At 35.7% G+C, this 19759-nt stretch overlaps 1 protein-coding gene across 3 annotated transcripts in view; it reads left to right on the forward strand.

Annotated features, from left to right (window-relative positions):
• The window catches only part of ARL15 (ARF like GTPase 15), a 431607-nt gene that overhangs the window by 150441 nt on the left and 261407 nt on the right, over positions 1 to 19759 (forward strand). For all 3 annotated transcript variants that reach the window (XM_004058862.5, XM_019013617.4, XM_055367889.2), the window contains exon 3: positions 7631 to 7690. In XM_004058862.5, the coding sequence (XP_004058910.2) occupies positions 7631 to 7690 (60 nt within the window). The remainder of the gene's footprint in view (positions 1 to 7630; positions 7691 to 19759) is intronic.

Genomic DNA, 19759 nt, shown 5'->3' on the forward strand with positions numbered 1-19759 from the left:
TGAAAGGAGGGCAAGATGTTGTAGAAACAAGTTACTGATGGTAGAGAAGGGTTGGCGAATAGGCAGCAGAGGAGGTCCCACAGGCTGACTTTAGTTATCGGGGATCCACAACTGTTCAGTGCTGGAGTTTGAGATAGGCATTGCTGACATCTTCAAACTTACTGCCCAGGTCCAGAATTCTTTTGGTTGTTCATAGCAGGTGCGTATCTCTCTCTCTCTCTCTCTCTCTCTGTGTGTGTGTGTGTGTGTGTGTGTGTAAGTAAAGAAGAACAAAGGGGGTGGAAGGAGGGTACTGAAATAAACAGCAAACTCCAATAGTAATAAAGGTAACTTGGAAAAGAGGAAGTCAGAAATCCACATGTGTATGTAGACATTCAGTGTGGAAGATGGCAGAATAGCTGGACTAGGCCTCCAGTGAATCATTCACAAGGGAAGGATCAAGGAACTTAACTATATAAAAATTTAAAACCATTGGAAATCTAAAATTAAGATAAATATAAAAAAATACTGTTGGAAATATTTGCATCAGATATTACAGATAAGCATATGGCTGGCCCTCTTAGAGAATTCAACCACACTTACAAATAACATCTAGAATCTAATAGATAAACTGTGCCAAGTCTATAAAGAGATAATTCATAAAAAGAATAAATGGCAAACAAATTAATGGAAAAGTTTCAACTTTACCAGAAGTTTAACTTTACTAAAGAATAAATAAGTAAACATTAGTTTTATACTTAAATTTACCAAAATCTGTTTCTTTATGAGACGAGTCAGTGCTGGTAAGATTGTAGTGGCATTGGTATGCACATGTATTACAGGTGACATTATGATTGTTACATTATGACTGTTATGATATCCCTTTTTTGGAAAGCATTTTTCTTAGAAAGCAGTTATTCATATAAATCAAAAGTTATGAAAATGTTCACAGACGTAGTAATTATGCCACTGGCAATTTATTTTAAGTAAGTAACTTAAGGGAAACTATATGCATAAAGCAATTTCTTGCAACATTTTGTATTGTAACTAAAACTTTAAGGTAGTTTAAATGCCATACAACAAGGGAGTTTGTTAATTACCTTATGGTACCTTGATCAAAATGATTATAGATTAGAAGAATATATACAGTCTTCTATTTAAAAATTAAAAAGTAGATTTACATTTATTTTTTGAATTTAAACCATGGAAAACTATGCATTTGAATAAAAAAACTAGAGAAAAACTATAAGAGTAACAATGTACTTTATTGATGTGATTGAATTATGGGTAAAACCTTTATTCTTTTAAATTATTTCTCTATAATGTCTTGAAAATATAAAGCCAATGAAATATGAAATATTTATTGAAGAGTTTTGAACATTCAAAAAGAGAATCTACCTTCAGAGTTGGTGTCTTAAAATGAAAACATATGAGAAGGATGCGTTCGTTTAATTTCAGCAAGGCGAGAATGTCTGCCTTTTCTTCAGAAAGAGAATTCAAACTTTATTGGTTTATTAACTTCAGCAATTTTTCACCTCTGACATAATTTTTAAAAGATACTTAAATTGTCAAAACTCAAAGAGCCAAGAAATCCTCCAGAGAGCAGGACCTGTTGGTGAGGAGAGAAAATTTGAGTAACTTGCACCTTAGTCTAGAAATAAAAGTGAACTCTATCCAGACTGAATTCCTTTACTGTATATGTATGAGGAATTTGTTGATAAGAGGGGTTGTTAAACTGTAGATTACATAAATGTTCACTTTTTTTTGAAGCAGAGGAATGGAATCTAAAGGCTTAGGAGAATATATTGATGGTACATGGAGAATAACCTAGAGAAAACTGAACACTTTGAATTGAAAAAGGTTGAAAACATCTTCTAGGGATATATACCATATTTGAAAAAGATTGAAAATGTTCATGAAAATTTGAAGAAGACATTTCAATAACTTCAGTATTAGCTTCAAATGTGTTAAGCCAACAAGACAAACAAGTTAGAAAGTCAGATTTTGATATCTTTTAAAGGATTGTGTTTTATAAATGCCAGTACATTAAATTTCCTTTTATGATGTTGAAATCATAGTTAGAAGAATTTCGTTAGTCTGTTGTCCAAACATCACAAAACTGCTGTGGCATAAATCATGCCCTTGGTGCAGGTCAAAGCCACCAGATCTGTAGAATGTCTTTCCCTTCAGCAATTCTTAGAGTGACCCAGGAATTTCAGAAGCACACAAGTATCTGTGTGCGTGCACTCAGACTTGAGGGAAGGGGAGGAGGGTTCAGTCTGTAGGTCCAAGTGAAATACTTGTGTGTTCCACACAATGAATAAAAATAGACTAACCTTCCTCCCAAAACTAATTTTGTTACAATTCCAGGAATGCTTTCAGTGCATGAAAAACTTCAAATTCATCTTTCTTGTCTCACAGGTTTTGTTGGATTTAAGGATTGCAAAACAAAGACTGAAAGGCTATGCAAACAATTATTTCCCCAAAGAGTTACTAAGTCATATATTTATTAAAAATTTGTGGGGTTAAATCTTAGGGGAGGTTTCAGTCCTACTAATGTAGCTTAGATAGGCCAGGAAAAAATGACTGCGTAACTTAGGCTTCAGCCATCAAATTGTTTGAATGCAGCCTGGGGAGACTTACCCGTGAAGCCTTCAGCCAAATACTACAGGCCATTGATGATTGACTCAGTGGTTACTTTTATTTCCTTCTCCTTGTTTAATATAAATAAAGGAATCCTAATTTTAGAGGACATCTCAAAGAGCTAATTTAGTCTTCATTTTGCACATGAGGCATTCAAGGCCAAGGCAAGACAAAAATCTGGCTGGTGAGTCTAAGAGCTGTGGTTCGGACTCCTAGGATAGTCCCTTGTCACGTTAGCACACTGACACCCTGAAGATAGCATCAGAGGACACTTCCTGTTTGAAGAAGCAAGAGAGTAGTTACACTGTCATGGATGAGTCAGTTGAACATTTTTTCCCTCCCCTCCTAAGTTCCTGATTTTATTAATTATTTCTACAAAATGTACATTCTAAACTCATGCTATTATTTTTATTTCATTAATAAGAAAGCAATGTCATATAGACCTGAAAACCCTTATTTGGGTTTCTTGTGTTGGGTTATTTATAAACAGGAGGACAATGAATTAGTGGGTTTATTAGGTGTTGGGTTACTTATAAACAGGGAGGACAGTAAATTAGTGCATTTATTAGGCACATGTGTATTTTGGTCAGTTGACTTTACCAGTATTTAGGCTCAAAATTGGACAAAATGGTGTGAATCCCTCAGTTTGTTGGTATATGGAGGAGACACTACAGTGTAGTGTAGGGCTCTGGTGATGAGACCTGGTTTTAAGTTTCGAATATAGCACTTAGTACTTTTTTTGAGACAGAGTCTTGCTCTGTCACCTAAGCTAAAGTGCAGTGGCCTGATCTCGGCTCACTGTAACCTCTGCCTCCCGGGTTCAAGCGATTCTCCTGCCTCAGCCTCTCAAGTAGCTGGGATTACAGGCATCTGCCACCGCGCCCAGCTAATTTTTGTATTTTTAGTAGAGACGGGGTTTCACCATCTTGGCCAGGCTGGTCTCAGACTCCTGACCTCGTGATCCACCCGCCTCGGCCTCCCAAAGTGTTGGGATTACAGGCGTGAGCCACCGTGCCTGGCCAGCACTTAGTACTTTTGGCAAAGCACTTAATGCCTGTAAGCTTCACTTTCTTCTTGGGACAGTAGTACTGATACCAACTTTAGGATTGTTATAGCAGCTAAATTAGGAAATAGATATTAATACTTAGCATATTGAGATCCTATTGTATGCCAAGCACTGACCTACAGAATACAGTGTAGCTTGTTTCTTCATTATGGGTCCTTGCAGTCTAGCCAGAGAACAAATATAAAACAAATCAACCGATATGTAGTTACAACTGTGAAAATCACCTAGGAGGGGTACTGAATACTGGAAAAACATGGACTCAGAAAAATCAGTCTAGTTCGAGGACACCAGAGAATGCTTCCCTGACAAAGTTAGCTTGCTCAAAGTCAAACAGTTAATAAATGGAAGAGGAAGAATTTGAACCTAGACTTTCTTTCTCTAGAGCAAATGCTGTCTGGTAGCTTTTCTTCCTCAAAGCAACCCTTTGAGAAAGGTATTTTGATGGTTTGACCTTTGGTATCCCTCCTAAATATTATATTAATTCTCCCCCTTGGACTCATCCAACCTGATGTAAAGGGAAAAAAAAGTCTAATAATTTCCCTTCTTGGTTGTCCTTCTGGTGAACTGAAAGTATGACTTTAGATTTTTAGTTCCATTTAATCCTTTCAAATGTTTAGAATGACTAAAATAGAAAAAACATTGTTTCTCTTCTGTAAATAGTACATTTTCTTATTTTCTGGACTAATCAGTCTATCTAGACTTTGTCTTTTGAACATTAATTACTGAAGCTAAACCGTAAAAATAATATGGAGACAGCAACATGGATGACTGTGTATACCTTTGCAGTATAAATTTAACCACACAAGTTCTATTTGGAGAAAACATTTACGACTATTTTGTCGGGACATTTATATGCCTATAAATAATATTGCTAGGGGGCTGGGTGCGGAGGCTCGTGCCTGTAATCCCAGCACTTTGGGAGGCCGAGGCGGGTAGATCACGAGGTCAGGAGATCGAGACCATGCTGGCTAACATGGTGAAACCCCGTCTCTACTAAAAATACAAAACATTAGCTGGGCGTGGTGGCGGGCGCCTGTAGTCCCGGCTACTCGGGAGGCTGAGGCAGGAGAATGGCGTGAACCCGGAAGATGGAGGTTGCAGTGAGCCGAGACCACGCCACTGTACCCCAGCCTGGGTGACAGAGCGAGACTCCATCTCAAAAAAAATAAAATAATAAAATAACATTGCTAGGATACTTTGCTTAGTGTGAACTTTTGAAGACGTTTTAGTAGTCAACTTATTATGAAGACTTTGCAAGAATTTAAAGACAATAACAGTGACATAATCTGCCTGTTGGGTTAATAAATTTCAAAAGTCGTGTTTTGCACATAGGTGCAGCAATTTCTGGAAGGATATTACTTCCCTTTGAGAGCCTGCGTATTGTCAGCTTTTAAGAATCAAAGCAGATTAAACATTGGTGATGTGCTCCATAACCATTTCCTTTTCAAAGTTGAGGCCTGTGCCTGTCTTACTTCTCTAGAAAATCTACACTTGAGTTGTCCTGAGCATAACCACTAATAGACTGCTTAATATTTGCAGAGAGCTTTTCATTTTCAGGATTTCACCATCATTGCCTTTTAATCCACATAACACCCGTGTGAGGTAGGTAGATACATTCAGGCATCCAACTCTCCTGCAGGTGAATTTCTGTGCCAGCAGGAATATTATGATTGGCACTGACTTTCCTTAATTTCCCAGAGGCCAGACACCTGGAGAGGCTTTCCTGCAGGCTCAGGTACATGCCAGTGTTTCAGCCACATGGGACTGCCTCCTCTTTCCTCCTGCTCATTTACTAAGATTCAGTGACTTCATGCACCATTAACCATAATGCTGTGCTGACTGTGTCAATCTGCATTAAGCCCACAAAGGAAGGGGTATGTTTTAGAAGATTGTTAGAGGGCCCAATGAACATTTTCCATCCTTTCTGTGCAGCAGACTTCAGCTGTTGACATCTTCGTCACTCCAACAAAAGTACTTTTCATTCAGTGGTAACTTTTACATTTCCAACTACATACTTAGATTAATAAGTGAGCACCCAGAATCAAGTTTGTAATTATATTCAGGCAGGCAGAAAATATGTATACCTAATGATTAAATCATCAACGAAAAAGCATCAATGGAAACATAATGCCAGCAATCGTATATTGTATGCTTATGGTGTACCAGGCACTGTGATAAACACAACACATATATTATCTTATCCTTATAACAACCCTATGAAGTAGATATTATCATCCCTGTTTTACAGATGAGAAAGTCGAGCAAGGCTAGTAGGTTGCCCACATTCACAGAGCTAATAAGGGACAGAGCTAGAATTTCAACCTAGTTCTGTCTGACTCCAAAGTCAGTTCTTCAAACGTTATACTATGTACTGCTTTAGGTGGAAGGTAATGTACAGCTTATTAAAGTACTGGGATAACATGCAGCAAAGAAGTGCAAAAGATAGGCTAGACTAAGAAGGTGTGTAATGATTTCCTTCTTTATAAAGCAAAACAAACCCATTTGAAAGAATTGTTTTTATCCATGTAATACTTTATATATTTTTTCATAACTTACCTCAAAGACTCATAATTTGTCTTCTTTGTTGATAAATTCTTGAAAAAGAAACTTTTTTAATCTTAAAATTATACATATTAAATAATGCTTTAAACCTTAAGTAGAATGGTTGCTCAGAAACTATTGATACATTAACTTCTAGAAATTCATAGGGCTTTTAATTCAAAAAAGAAATATAAGTACATGGCAAAACATTCAAATGAAACAAAAGAATCTTCCTCCTATTTAAAATTTCCAGATTCCCAGTTTTCCTGAGAGTCATTATTAGCTCTGGTTTCTTGTGGATCCTTTCAGAAAGAATCTGTGTGTATATTTGCATGTGTGTGTGTGTGTGTGTGTGTGTGTGAATGGGTATATACACACTTGCATATGTCACAGTTGAATTTATTGTCTTGAATGGTAATAGTTAAGTCATAAATATATAGTTAATCATAGAACTGTATACTCTGAATATTTTCTTATAATATAAACCTTGTATTACGTGTATTATAAAATGATTGCCTATGCATAAGTGGATAATTATGATTGCACTTTTAAGAAAAATAGATACATGACATATTAACCATGTCCTTTAAAGAAGACACTAACATAAATACTATGTAATTCTAATATGAAATGGTTATAATTTAAGTACCTTAATTTCTAGGGTTGCTGAGTTATATGTGAGAAAGAATTATAAGACATTAACTTTAAGAATTAAAGTTAGATGCAGAGGTCCTCATAGATTTAATATTTTCTTTGAAATTTCTCTATACTTTCAAATGTCTTTCTTATATCTGATAAAAGTTGCAGAGTGACATTACATATTAAATTAAAGAATAAGGCAATATTTTGAAGTAAAGGGGATAGTGTTATATATTGCCGTAATACACAACTATGTTTTTTGCTTGTTTGTTTGTTTGTTTTTGAAATGGAGTCACGGCGTGTCACCAGGCTGGAGTGCAGTGGCCCGATCTCAGCTTACTGCAGCCTCTGCCTCCCAGGTTCAAGTGATTCTCCTGCCTCAGCCTCCCGAGTAGCTGGGATTACAGGCGTGTGCCGCCACACCCAGCTAATTTTTGTATTTTTAGTAGAAACGGGTTTCACCATGTTGCCCAGGATGGTCTTGATCTCTTGACCTCGTGATCTGCCCGCCTTGGCTTCCCAAAGTGTTGGGATTACAGGTGTGAGCCACTGTGCCCAGCCACAACAACTATGTTTTGATAATGGTAGAAGATAATATTCAGTTATCAGTTTACCTTGGAAATTATGTGTTTCTAGTATAAATATCAGCTACAAAAAGTAAATAAATCTTAACCAGCCTAAAAAGAGACGATTTGAGCATCCTAAGTGTTTTAATTTAAAAGTTGCTAATTCTTTTTTTATGTTTTTGTTTTCTAATTTTAGGTTTTAGTATTAAAGCAGTGCCATTCCAGAATGCCATCTTGAATGTAAAAGAACTTGGAGGTATAACATTTCAAATCATTTCTATGTCTGCCCTTAACTTTTATTAATTTGGTAATAATGTATTATATGTAATTCAAACATAATGATAACTTATTTTAGTAGGTGGTTCATTTTTATCTTGATAATATATTTCCTAGAAATATTTCCTTCTCTTCCTATATGTTTTAAAAATTGTTGAAGAGTTCTAAGTAACATAAACTTTGGGGGTTTTTTGAATGAATCAAAGAATTACACTATTATTGGCAATTTATACAGCTCATTGGTTTTACTTGTTCAAAAAATTTTTGAATAAAACATATGAAGATAATTTTAATATCATTGAAAGATCAACTATTCGGGGAAAAGATTTGTATTTTAAAGTAGTTTGTGTTTATACTGCAGGTTTTATTGTATTAGATCTTTTTAGAATGTATTTGTTCCGATAATAAATCTTTGCCAATGGGTTCTTTGCTGGCCAAGCACATTTATCGGATAGGCTGTACCCCAAACCATACATCACTCAGTCTTTCATTACACTCTCTGTCTGGCATTTTTTGGTTGTGTTTTATGTTAGTCAGGGTCTTAACCCATGTAAATAGATTAACAAAGAAATCAGTCAATTCAGTGAACCCACTAAATTCTCTAATGGCACATGAAAATACTAAGTGCTCTGGAGTTCAGTATGATATCGGTGAGTTTAATGACTTAGAAGAGAGTTATCTTCCATCTCTTTAATCACTTTGTGATATTGGCCTTACCTTGTTTTGTTTTGTTTTGTTTATTTTCCCTTAAGGTCGTTCTAACTGTGACGTATTTTTAGCTTGATGAGATTGTAACACCAACTTTACGCCATTTTAATAGCGTTTGGTACCTTCTTATTTTTATCTAATAAAGTACTGGCTGATCTTTTCAGGTGTCTGTTTTCAGTTCGCTATGTGTAGGACAGGTTCGCTTCTGCCAGTCAATTTCATATTCACTTTTAGCTTTATAGCATTAATATATAGAACAACCATGATCAATAAATTCCGATTTTTCTTTAAGACATTTGGTTTTGTCATTTTGATTCCAAAAATTATAAAACATGAATGTTCTTATAATAATTTTTCTATGCAAAGTTTTTAAAAGACTGTGTTCTATTAGGATATTTTAAATTATAATTGTACTTTTAAGAAAAATAAATGTATGGCATATTAACCATGCCATATGCTTAAAACCTTAAATACAATGGTTGCTCAGAAACTATTGATAAATTAATGTCTAGAAATTCATTTAATTTAATTCAAAAAAGAAATACAAGCAGCTGGCAGAACATTCAAATGAAACAAAATAATCTTTCTCCTATTTAAAATTTCCAGATGCATGGTTTATAAAAAAAATGCTTTTTTGCTTTGTGGCTTCTGGTGATTATTCCTTGGTGACAATAATATTACTTATGGATATTTAAAAATCAAAGAACACATTGTAAATGTATGGTTTGAGAGTTATATGGGTTTTAGATATGGCTGTTACTAAGTATTTTATTTTTAGGTTGGACACAAAGCTTTTATTGAATACCTTCCAGGTATAAGAAACTATTGGTTGGTTAATAAGGCAGTTATTACATATGATGTTTACTTGGATGAAACAAACAGTAGCTGTATGTGGACAGTTTTAAAAAAAGTGAACACCAAGGAATTCATAAGGTTGGCTCTGTGCCATCAAAATTCAGTACAATGAAAGATCAAGTTAGGGGACTAGAGGTACATAAGGTGGGAATAGGTCTGTTCTCAAGCAAGATTTAATTTTGCCGAAAGAGCTGTTCCCTGACAGTTGCTGAAATGGAAATTACAGTGGAGAGGATACCATAGGATTTGGTGGTTATGTTTTAGTTGGTACCTATTACGTAATGAGGTTAAGAGATGCAGGTAAAAGGCAGAGCCTCAGGGATCAGAGCAGATACATTTGTTCCAGGCTAGTGATACATAAGTTTTTGGCATGTGTTAGTATTGAAGAGCAAATTTCTAGCCTATGCATAGATTCTTTTACTTCCTCAACTTTAATAGCTCTGTTTCCAGTTGACACAGTGTCTGAAGGAAGAGGGGACTTTCTGAGTAGAATCCAATTGTGTATCCTGTGTCACATGCTCTGGGGCAAGCATTTAAGGGAGTTGACTTCTTGACAGCTCATTCACTAAGTCATTTCCTCAAATATTTTTTGAGGCTAGATACTAGGTTATGTCTCAACCAGGAACACATGAAAAGCTAGGCTAACCTATGTAAAGTGTAGCTTTCCTAGGAGTTAACGTGTATGCTAGATATGAAGGGGATCATCCCGAAATAAGGTGTATGTGCATTTAGGGGGAATTATGACTGACTGAAATCAAGTTGTCTGAGAGGGAGTTGCTTGACTGAGAATTTCTGGGAGGAGAGAGTTATATGTTTTATGATCAATGTGTGAAGATATGAAGCTTTTATTCACCAGTGGAGGGTTGCTCAGAAGACAGATGAATCAGAGTTCAATCACATTGTCAATCAGAGAAAAATTCTGAATTCAGGGGAGGACCTCAAGAAGATAGGTGGTAAATATAGAGATTAAGAGCGAGGACAGTGATGAATTCTTAGTGAGGAATGCCCAGGTAGTTCTCCTTATCCTGGGGTTAATTCAGGAGAACAGCATGGCCCCTGTTCTCCCTGCTAATGTCCTTCCTCTACCCCTTTCAGATAGTTCCAAGGCTCTTCTTCACTCTCTTTCCCAGTCTTAAGTTAAAATTCTCACTTCTTCAAAATAGGGAAGCGCATAAACCTGTGCTCATTATCTGTTTAGAAGAAATGGTATGGGGTGAGGAAACAATGAATAATGGAGTTACACTCAGTGAAAGTCACTTTTGGGGGATCTTAATGACAAACTATATGTTTGCACACACAAATATATGTTTGTGTGTGAATATATATGTGTTGAATATATATTACTTATATAAATTATTATTTCCTCTTACCAATTTTCTGTTTTGTGAAAGTGTTTTTATATCTTTTTCCTGAAAAATTCTTTAAATTCTCATTCACATCAATTTCTTTTCATGTGGTGTTTTCTTACTGTTCACTTGATCATTTTACCACAATTAATTATGGGTCTAGCATGGTCCTATGGGCAGAGAATGAAAGATCTAAGCACAGCCCTCATCTTCAGGGAACTCATCATTCAGTGATGGAGACATTCATGAAAAGAGAAATAGGAAATTAGTGAAAATTTTGAAAATAATGAAATGAAAGGGAAAAAAATTAAGTGCAGAAGTACAAGGTAAATTATGACACAGTGATAGTCTAGCCCAGTGGTTTGGTGGGCCATTTCTGTTTTGCTATTTTAAGAATGCCTTGTTCTCAACTACCTGTCACACCCTCCAGGCTGCAGTGATTATGCCTATCTTTTTGTGAAATTGGAGCTCTAAATTTTCTTCTTCTGTTTTGCCCTTATTCCCTTTTCTCTCCCCTACACAGTCTCAGTCTTTGCAACTTCATGCCTAGAGAGTAGATGCTATTATTATCTCACAGGTAAGATAACACCAGACATGATGATTTGACTGCGGTCATTTGGAGCAGGAGGTTGGTATCAGTCTGAGCTCTTGTGCCTAACCAGTGCACTCTACACCTACAGCACTTTACCCAGGGCCTGGCACAAGAGAAGTGCTCCCACCTGTTATTTGCTGCTGTTTGTATCATTATTATTTGCATGATTTAAAGTATCATTATTATTTGCATGATTTAAAGTCTTCACATGTTGGTTTGGTTTTTTTTTGTTTGTTTGTTTTGGTTAACAGTGTGTTGGTAAAACACCATTTTTTATTTTTTATTTATTTATTTTTGAGACGGAGTCTTGCTCCATCACCCAGGATGGAATGCAGTGGTGCAATCTCGGCTCACTGCAACCTCTGCCTCATGGGTTCAAGTAATTCTCCTGCCTCAGCCTCCCGAGTAGCTGGGTTTATAGGCATGAGCCACCGCACGTTGCTAATTTTTGTATGTTTAGTAGAGACGAGGTTTCGCCATGTTGGCCAGGCTGGTCTCGAACTCCTGACCTCAAATGATCTGCCCTCAGCCTCCCAAAGTGCTGAGATTACAGACATAAGCCACTGCGCCCGTCCCTAAAATACCATATTGACAAAACATGAATACCTCGCTCTCTGCTCAAAGACATTTATAGGACTTAATCTCTAATTATTTCTGTTGCTTTTATCATTCATTTTCTCTCTCACACTCTCTTATTTAGAGATCTTTCAAGTCAAACTCTTGCTCAGTTATGGTTCTGACTTCTGGTTCTGTAATCCTACTTCCCTTCTTTGATTTCTTCAAGACTACCTTCTGAATCAAAGTCTTACTTCTACTTTCCAAACTATCTAAAACTTTCCACAAACATTTCACTGTTTTATTCATTTATTCTTTGTAATTCATTCATTCAGCAAATATTTACTGAGCATGTATTACATGCCAGGCTCAGTTCTAGAAAGTTGTGGTGGTTATAGTGTCAAAACAAGCACTGTTCCTGCATAAACCAAGAGGTGCCAGAGGAAACTCTTCCATACTTGACTTCTTAAAGTCAACTATTACTTCTTATAGGCCTAGAACAGATATCCATTTAGGCCCTTTCACACCTGAAGGGGTTTTCTAATACCATCCAAGGTATTAGCAAGCCTGGATATTAGTTCTGATTCCTACGTAGGACATTTTATAGTATTACTTCGTGAACTTTTTGTTTTCCTATATAGTCTTTTATCCAGGAGGTTTTTGGTGAAGCTAATCTCAATTCCTTCTCTTTTAGTTTTAATTAGTTACTGTGCTTGTCTTGCTCTAGATTATTTTATTTTTCTGGATATTGTACAAGATACCTAACAAGGGTGCTGAATGGACTGATGGATTACTCTTTAAAGAATTTTCCTTCCTTCTAGTGACTTGTTTCAAAGCCTAGAAATTCTGTATGATTCTAGGCAAGTCTACCACCTTCTTGTATCTCTGTTCCCTTATCTGTAAAGTGAGATAATAATAGTTCCTATGTCATATAATCCTTGTGAGGGCTAAATTAGTAAATGCAGGTCAACCACTGAGAGTTTGCTGGGCCTATAGCTCACATTATGGAAGATTTGCTTTTATAATGATCATACTCTCACTTTGCCACCCCTCAATTCTGTGCAATAAAGGACACCTTTCAATAAAGCCTTTTTTCCAAGGTCAGAAATAATGCAAATCATGTATTGATTTTTTTTTCTCTTTGTGGTCATACCTCTCTTCCACTTAAACAAGATGTTACACCTGTTTAAACTGAGAAGCAACTCGAAAAGGCCCTCACTGGAGTCTCTGTTTAGCTACCTAGCATAGTTTTGGCACTCTGCGTGCGTTAATATCAAATGATCTTGTCCTGCTCCACCCCATCACCTTTCCTTCTGTTTTCACATTTCACCTGAAAAATCTCTTCTATCGTTGCCTCTTAATTGCTTTCATTTTGCATTTGGCTTATGTACTTTAACCGCATTATGAAAGTAAGTGAAGCATCTGGCATTTAGCTGAGTTGTCCACACTGCAGTGATGTCACAGCTCTGATAATGTTGCATTTTAGAAATGTCCAGTACTTAAATTTACAAACAGATTTCTATGCAGTCATGAATGTTTTCCTCTTGATTTTGAAATTGTATGTGTGAATTGATAGAATCCAGAGATGGAAATTTTTAGTTCTTAACATGTTTGGTGTGTTATTATTTATTGATAAGGACCCAGACATCATAATACTCCCTAACTGAATTCTGTAACCAGGATTGGGTGTGTCAAATGACTTGTTTTCTTCCTCTTAATATTCTAATGTGTTACATCTGAATTGTCTCCCCATGCCCCATCCCAGCCACCATCCTTACCCAATGTTCTCTTTGAAAGTGGTGTCTTCACAATTGGCATTGAGAAAGGCAAAGACAAGCTGAAAAGCAGCTGGCTGTCTTTTATGATTCAGTATTCATTGCTGCCTGTTGTCAATCAAAAGGGGAAAGTTCATGAAGATTTTTGTTTGCATTTTCATTTTAATTTTTTTCTTCCTATAAAGAAAAGACAACTTTTTTAGGGTAATATAGAAAGTGCAGGTTGTGTTCATTTACTCGTTTGCTTGGGCCCATGCAATAGTGATTGAATGATTTTTGTGGATTGTCAGCTAAGCCATTTTTTTAAGGTTTCTTCTGTCAGCAGCCAAGCTGTTATATGAAACAGATGTTGACTCTGTCCTGTTTCTTTGTTTGCCTGGAGGAATATGCCTCCTCATAGTGAAAGGTGCTGTTTGTTTGTATCCTGCTAGTTATCTTCGGGTGCTGTTAATCTGCCCAGGTTATTTGCATTTCTTAATTTCTCCAGAAACTGTACAGGACACACTTCTTGACAGGCAACCCAGGGGGCACTGCTGCCTGTTTCTTTTAGTTTCTGTCTTTTGTACACATGCCATTTGATGTCTTTCACCAAAATAAAGCTTTCTTTCGTCAGAGTCTCATTTTATTAAATCTTACTTTAGAGGAAAGAAGACTTCTTTAATTTTTATCTTACGCATTTTCACAGTTCCATGTATATTATGCATCATCCCCCTCCAGATCCCCACTACCATCTCTCATTTTTTAAAACTCCAGCTAAATACTTATGAATGTAATGTAATCACTGGCTCTGAGACTCATGCCACACTACAAAGCCAGAGGAGACGTAAAGACAATATAAATCAATAAATTAGTTGGGTATTAGAAAAAGAAACAGCATAGGCAGACAGACTTGCAGAGGTTACTGTGGCCACATTGCTTTGAGGGACAGGTGGAGTTGCAAAAATTTCTTGATGGTATAGGAGAAAGCAACTTGCTATTCGAAAAGTGTTTTAGACATTTCCAGACATAGGTGTCCATGGGAGGGATGGTGAGAAACCATTTCCCTGGCAAAGGAAAATGACAGCACAGAAGAAGGGCTCAAGGAAGACCATGTCCATAGAATGCTTTTGACCTTACTATAGGTAAATCACAGGCAGCTATACACAAGTAAATGTACATATTCTGTATTTATTATATAATTCTATGGAAGAAGTGTGGTTCAGCAAGTAGAGGATACCCTCAAGATCCTCTGCCACTCTCTGCAATTGATTTTCTTGTTGTTATTTTCTTATATGTAAAATGTAAGTTTTAATAAATCACCTCTATTTATTTCCCAAGGGATTGGGCTGGAAGAGAACATTTTCAATTATCTAAAGCTCCTTGGAGAGATGCTTTAAGAATAGATGGTGGTATTTCCACTAATTCTCTTTTTATAGTCATGGATCTAGTGTGATATGTAATGTTGAATGACTGCAACTTCTTGATATAATATTGTTTCCTTATCAAGGAAAAGAACCAGGCCTTTTTGGAATGAGAACAGCCAGTTAACTCCTGGCTCCCTGAGCTGTGTACTTTCTCACTTAGGCTTAGCCTATACTAGGGGAAATGATATTGGTATAAAGCCAAGTCACTTGGATGTGAGTTAAAAGGCCACAGCTATCTGAATTGGTTGAATAGGATCCCAGGGTGGTGGTGTTTAAGCGTTTTTTACACTTGCTAAGGGAAAACTGAGCCAAACAGTCAGCAGAGCCAAATAACTGAATCTAGGGGCCCAGAAGTCTGTTACTGGCTGAGGTAGACCTGACCTTAATTTTTGTTTTCTTCTGGAGAAGTGCCTTAGGAAATTTTTAAACATTTATCTTCCCAGTCATAGTCTAGTATAGCACTTAAGGGTCCACTTTTTCTAAGACTGTATATACATGTAGAATGTTCTAGAAATGATTTTTCTGGCCTTTTGACCCCCCTGGCAATGAGGATCTCATGTGCCTCTGAAGGTTGCTGCTGCACCACTGTTTCCTCTTCAGGGGCCATCAGGTCATTTCGTATCTTCCAACTCTACTAAACTGCTTCACAGAACATTTGTGTTGGGTTCTTAGTTTAACTTCCTATCCCTCACAAGGGAATAAGTATTTGTTTCTCCCAGGGATTGCCATAATAGCAACTAATTTTCACTGTGTATTTAGTTTCAGTGTGGTAGTGCAGCAACAGCACTGGAAGTCAAGAGACCAGTATTTTCCTCTAACAAAACAAGCCATGGGATATTGGGCAGGGCGCACTTAACTTTTCCAAGGCTACTTATTTTTTTTTTCCGGCAGTTGAAGATGCTGATAACAATTCTCTTGTTTAAGTATAACGTAACTAGTTTATTTTTATCTTGAAAGTCATAGTATCTATCTTGCTTTGGCCCCTACAAATCGTAGATCCTACCTCTAACCTCTGTACAGGATTATGTAGCATTGTTCACTCTATTTTTCTTTCATCCTGGGTTCTTCAATTATTGTTTTTTGTTTTTTTTGTACAGTAAACATTTGGATAAGTCTCAAAGCTTTTTGTGTGTATGGTGTGAGGCAGGGTATATACATAAAATAAAAAATAACTAATACTAACTTGACAAAGTTCCTATCACTCTGATGTTTTCCTTGAGAAGCATTACAGTCTGGTGTGGTAAGTCCTATAACAAGACTGAGTATAAGATGCAGTTAGGATCATATAGGAAGGAGAAAGGAGACTTCACAGAGGAAAAGAGTCTACGAAAAGGGATAGATGAGACAAAAGTCATGGAGATACACTAAGTTTAGTTTACAGATGAAACAAGATTGGAGAGTTATGAATCATTGAAAAATAAACCATAATCTTAAGGATTCACTGTACTATAGTATAAAATATCTCAGCAGTTTCAAGCTGGAGGGAAATTTGCCAAATTATGACCCAAGATGCAAGAGTAATGCTAGACACTTCACAAGCAAAAGGTTGTTTTGTTATTGTTATTTAATTCATTTCAGTGAATATTTAATGAATACCAACTCCATGCCAGGCCCTGAGGATGCAATCCCTGCCATGCCCAGGTGTGGGTGAACACACACACACACGCACGCACACACACACACACACCATCCTCTGAGACTGTTTCTTTGTATACTTCGGTGGGAGAGTGATGTTGGCCATAATGATTATGGAAGTTCTCAGAAAAACATAAAACTAGATTCCTATAAAAGGAATGGCAACTCGACAACTGTTGAAGAGGTAATATGCTTATAGCTATTTATCACTTAACAGACTAGATTGATTCTCTGACACGTTCAAAGCTGATTAAAATAGATCTGAGTAGTGTTCTTTTGAGGAATCAAAAATTTGTTGCATTTAATTTCTTGCGGTCCAAAGTATTGTTGAAAGATTCTACTGAAGATGCTTGATTATTTTAATCTTGAAATTCCCTGGTATTTATGGCATCATTTTGAGCAGCAATAATGCGAAGAATTTATGTAAAGTTAATTATCACTGTTGGTACAAGTGTGTGAAGCCCTTAAATTTAAGCAACGTACATGATTGAAAATTGGAAGTTGTTTTTTTAAATGTCTTTTGTTATATATGTCTTTATATTTTTCTTCCATAGCCAAAATTCTATTTTATGAAAAAAATGGTAAGAAAAGAAACAAATAATAAATTAAATCTATAACAAAAATAGATTTAAATCCTCAACAAAGAAAAGAAAGCAAGACAAAGCTAAAGGTACAGACAATGGAAACACGAAATAAAAGAGGAATTCGTCAGGATTATTAATCAAAGGGCTCATCAGAGTTATTAATTGGAGCTCCACATTTGGAGCTGTGCCTTTATTTTTCTTTTCTCCTTGTGTTAAGTAGTGGATAGCAGCTGTGTTTACCCACAAACTAAATCCTTGAGTGTGGGTGCTAGACCCAGAGAGGTAGGGCAGTGCCTCAGTAATGTCCTGACTGCCAGGTGGGTTAGAAAGCCCACCCACACAGTAGACAAGCCACTTGTCTGTCCCTATTAATCACTGGAAACAGACAATGGTAAACAAAAGAGCTGGCACACAGAGATTCTCAAACAAAAGATGAGCATATAATTATGACACACCGCAATATGAAGTAAATCAGTACCATGAAAGAAAGATGCCAAATGAAAAATGAGAAGAAAAAATATTCAAGGACCTAGAGGTAATAGAGTGATCAGAAGAAGACATTCAGAGAGATGTATTCATGAAAAAGACTCAAGCACAGAAATTAAGAATTTAAAGTTTGCCTTTAAAATTTAAAATGAAAATGGTCATTAATACAACTCACATATAAATTAGGGAAATGAAAGATTGAACTAGGGAATCTTTTTCAGAATGACATACAAAAAGAATACTTCAGAAATGTGGGGAAAAATTTGAGAGACATAGAGAATAGTTACAGAAGTTCTAGCATCCCCGTAATTCTCTTAGAGAAAAGAGAAACTGGAAAGGACAAAATTATCAAAGAAATAGTAGGAGAAAAAGCATCAAATATGAAAAAACAATATTTAGATGTAATGAGCCCTCTCAATTCCAAATATAATTAATAAGAAAAGAACCATACTTAGAAATATTATAAACAAAAATAAACAATTACGATTTCTCTCGCTTTCACACACACACACACACACGTAAAATAGTTTATTTCTGATTTTAACATGGAAGATGGCAGGGTCAGGTAAAGAGAAACAAGCATAAAAGTATATTATGTTCTTTTCTTATTTAGTGTATAGATTATGATTTAAAAAAGAAAAAAATTGAAGTTTATGTGTCTTAAAGGCAATTAAGAATAAACATGATAATAAAAATAGGATGATATATTCATAAATGAATTTTTAAGAAAGTTTTGAAAGTTTACCTATTCAGCTCATATAATAAATTATGTTAGGGAACGGAGTAAGAGTTCACTGGGATCAAATACAAATTTTGCTTTATCTGTAGTGCATGAATTTTTTTCCATAATTTTTTTTTTTAAAGCATAAAGATTTTTTAAGAAAGGAAATGTACCGTAAGGACAAAAAGCAAAGAATATTTGATACATTTAGCAAAGTTCAAGAAAGAAAGAAATAAAACAATCAAAAAAGTTGTGATAAATAGAAAACACGTATATCTGTATCAATAACCACAATAAATGTAAGTAGATTAAATTCCCTTTTCTAATACGGATAGCATAAAAATATTACATATTCAGCTATATATGGTGACAAAAGACACTTCTACAAAAAAAGATAGGTTAAGGTAATAATATATATAGGAAATGATACCCTTAAAAAAGGCCATAAAAAAGAAAGTACTTAAAGTAATATGAGATGAAATAGAATTCAAGCAAAGATCATTAAATAGACTAAAGAAAAAGATTTCATATTGATATACTAAGATAACTAAGTAATCATGAACCTTTAAATATTTAACTACATAATCCTGAACTATATAAAGCTAAAACTAAGAGAAATGTAAAGTCAACAGATCGATCCACAATTAGTAGGGAAATTTAGCCCTCCTTATTTGAGCAGATAACAGATCAAATAAATAAAAATATATAAAGGATTTAAATAGCCAATTAACAGACTTGATCTAATTGATAATTGTATATTTTTATAATCAAATAGAAAATATATGTTCTTTGAATTATCCATATAATGTTTACACATGTGACCATATTTTATGTGTTTTCTGGTTAATATCCAGTAAAATTAGAAATTAATAGCAAATAGACAAAAATAATGGCACAGCCAACAAAATTTAAAAGTACTCCAGTCTTGTGTCATGAATCAAAATGGATCCAAGGTCTAAATTTAAAACCTAAAGCGATAAAACTTCTAGTAGAAAACATATAAGAAAATCTTTGTGACTTTGGGTTAGGCAAAGATTTCTTAGACACCAAAGCATGATCCATAAAAGGAAAATTGGTAAATTGGATTTTTTTTCACTTCCAGTAGACTCATTTATTGTCAGATGCTTGCTTCCTTTGTTTAGTTTTTATCCCCACACTATTAACATAAGAGCATGGAACACGTTGGCCTCCTAACAACTCCTGGAACCACAGTCATTTAGGATGGAAAGTAAACAGCATCTTGTCCTTATGAGGGGTGATGGGAGGTCATTGGAGAGGGAGGCAACAGGCATGAATGGGCCAGCAAGGTGAGTCCAGGAGAGCATGGGCTGTCACTGATCAACCCTCGTGGCTCAGTTTGGTCCTCTGTTCTGAGTTGTTCTTTCTGAC

Source organism: Gorilla gorilla, chromosome 19 (assembly GCF_029281585.2).
Source record: "Gorilla gorilla gorilla isolate KB3781 chromosome 19, NHGRI_mGorGor1-v2.1_pri, whole genome shotgun sequence".
In the NCBI taxonomy this organism is placed as follows: domain Eukaryota; kingdom Metazoa; phylum Chordata; class Mammalia; order Primates; family Hominidae; genus Gorilla; species Gorilla gorilla.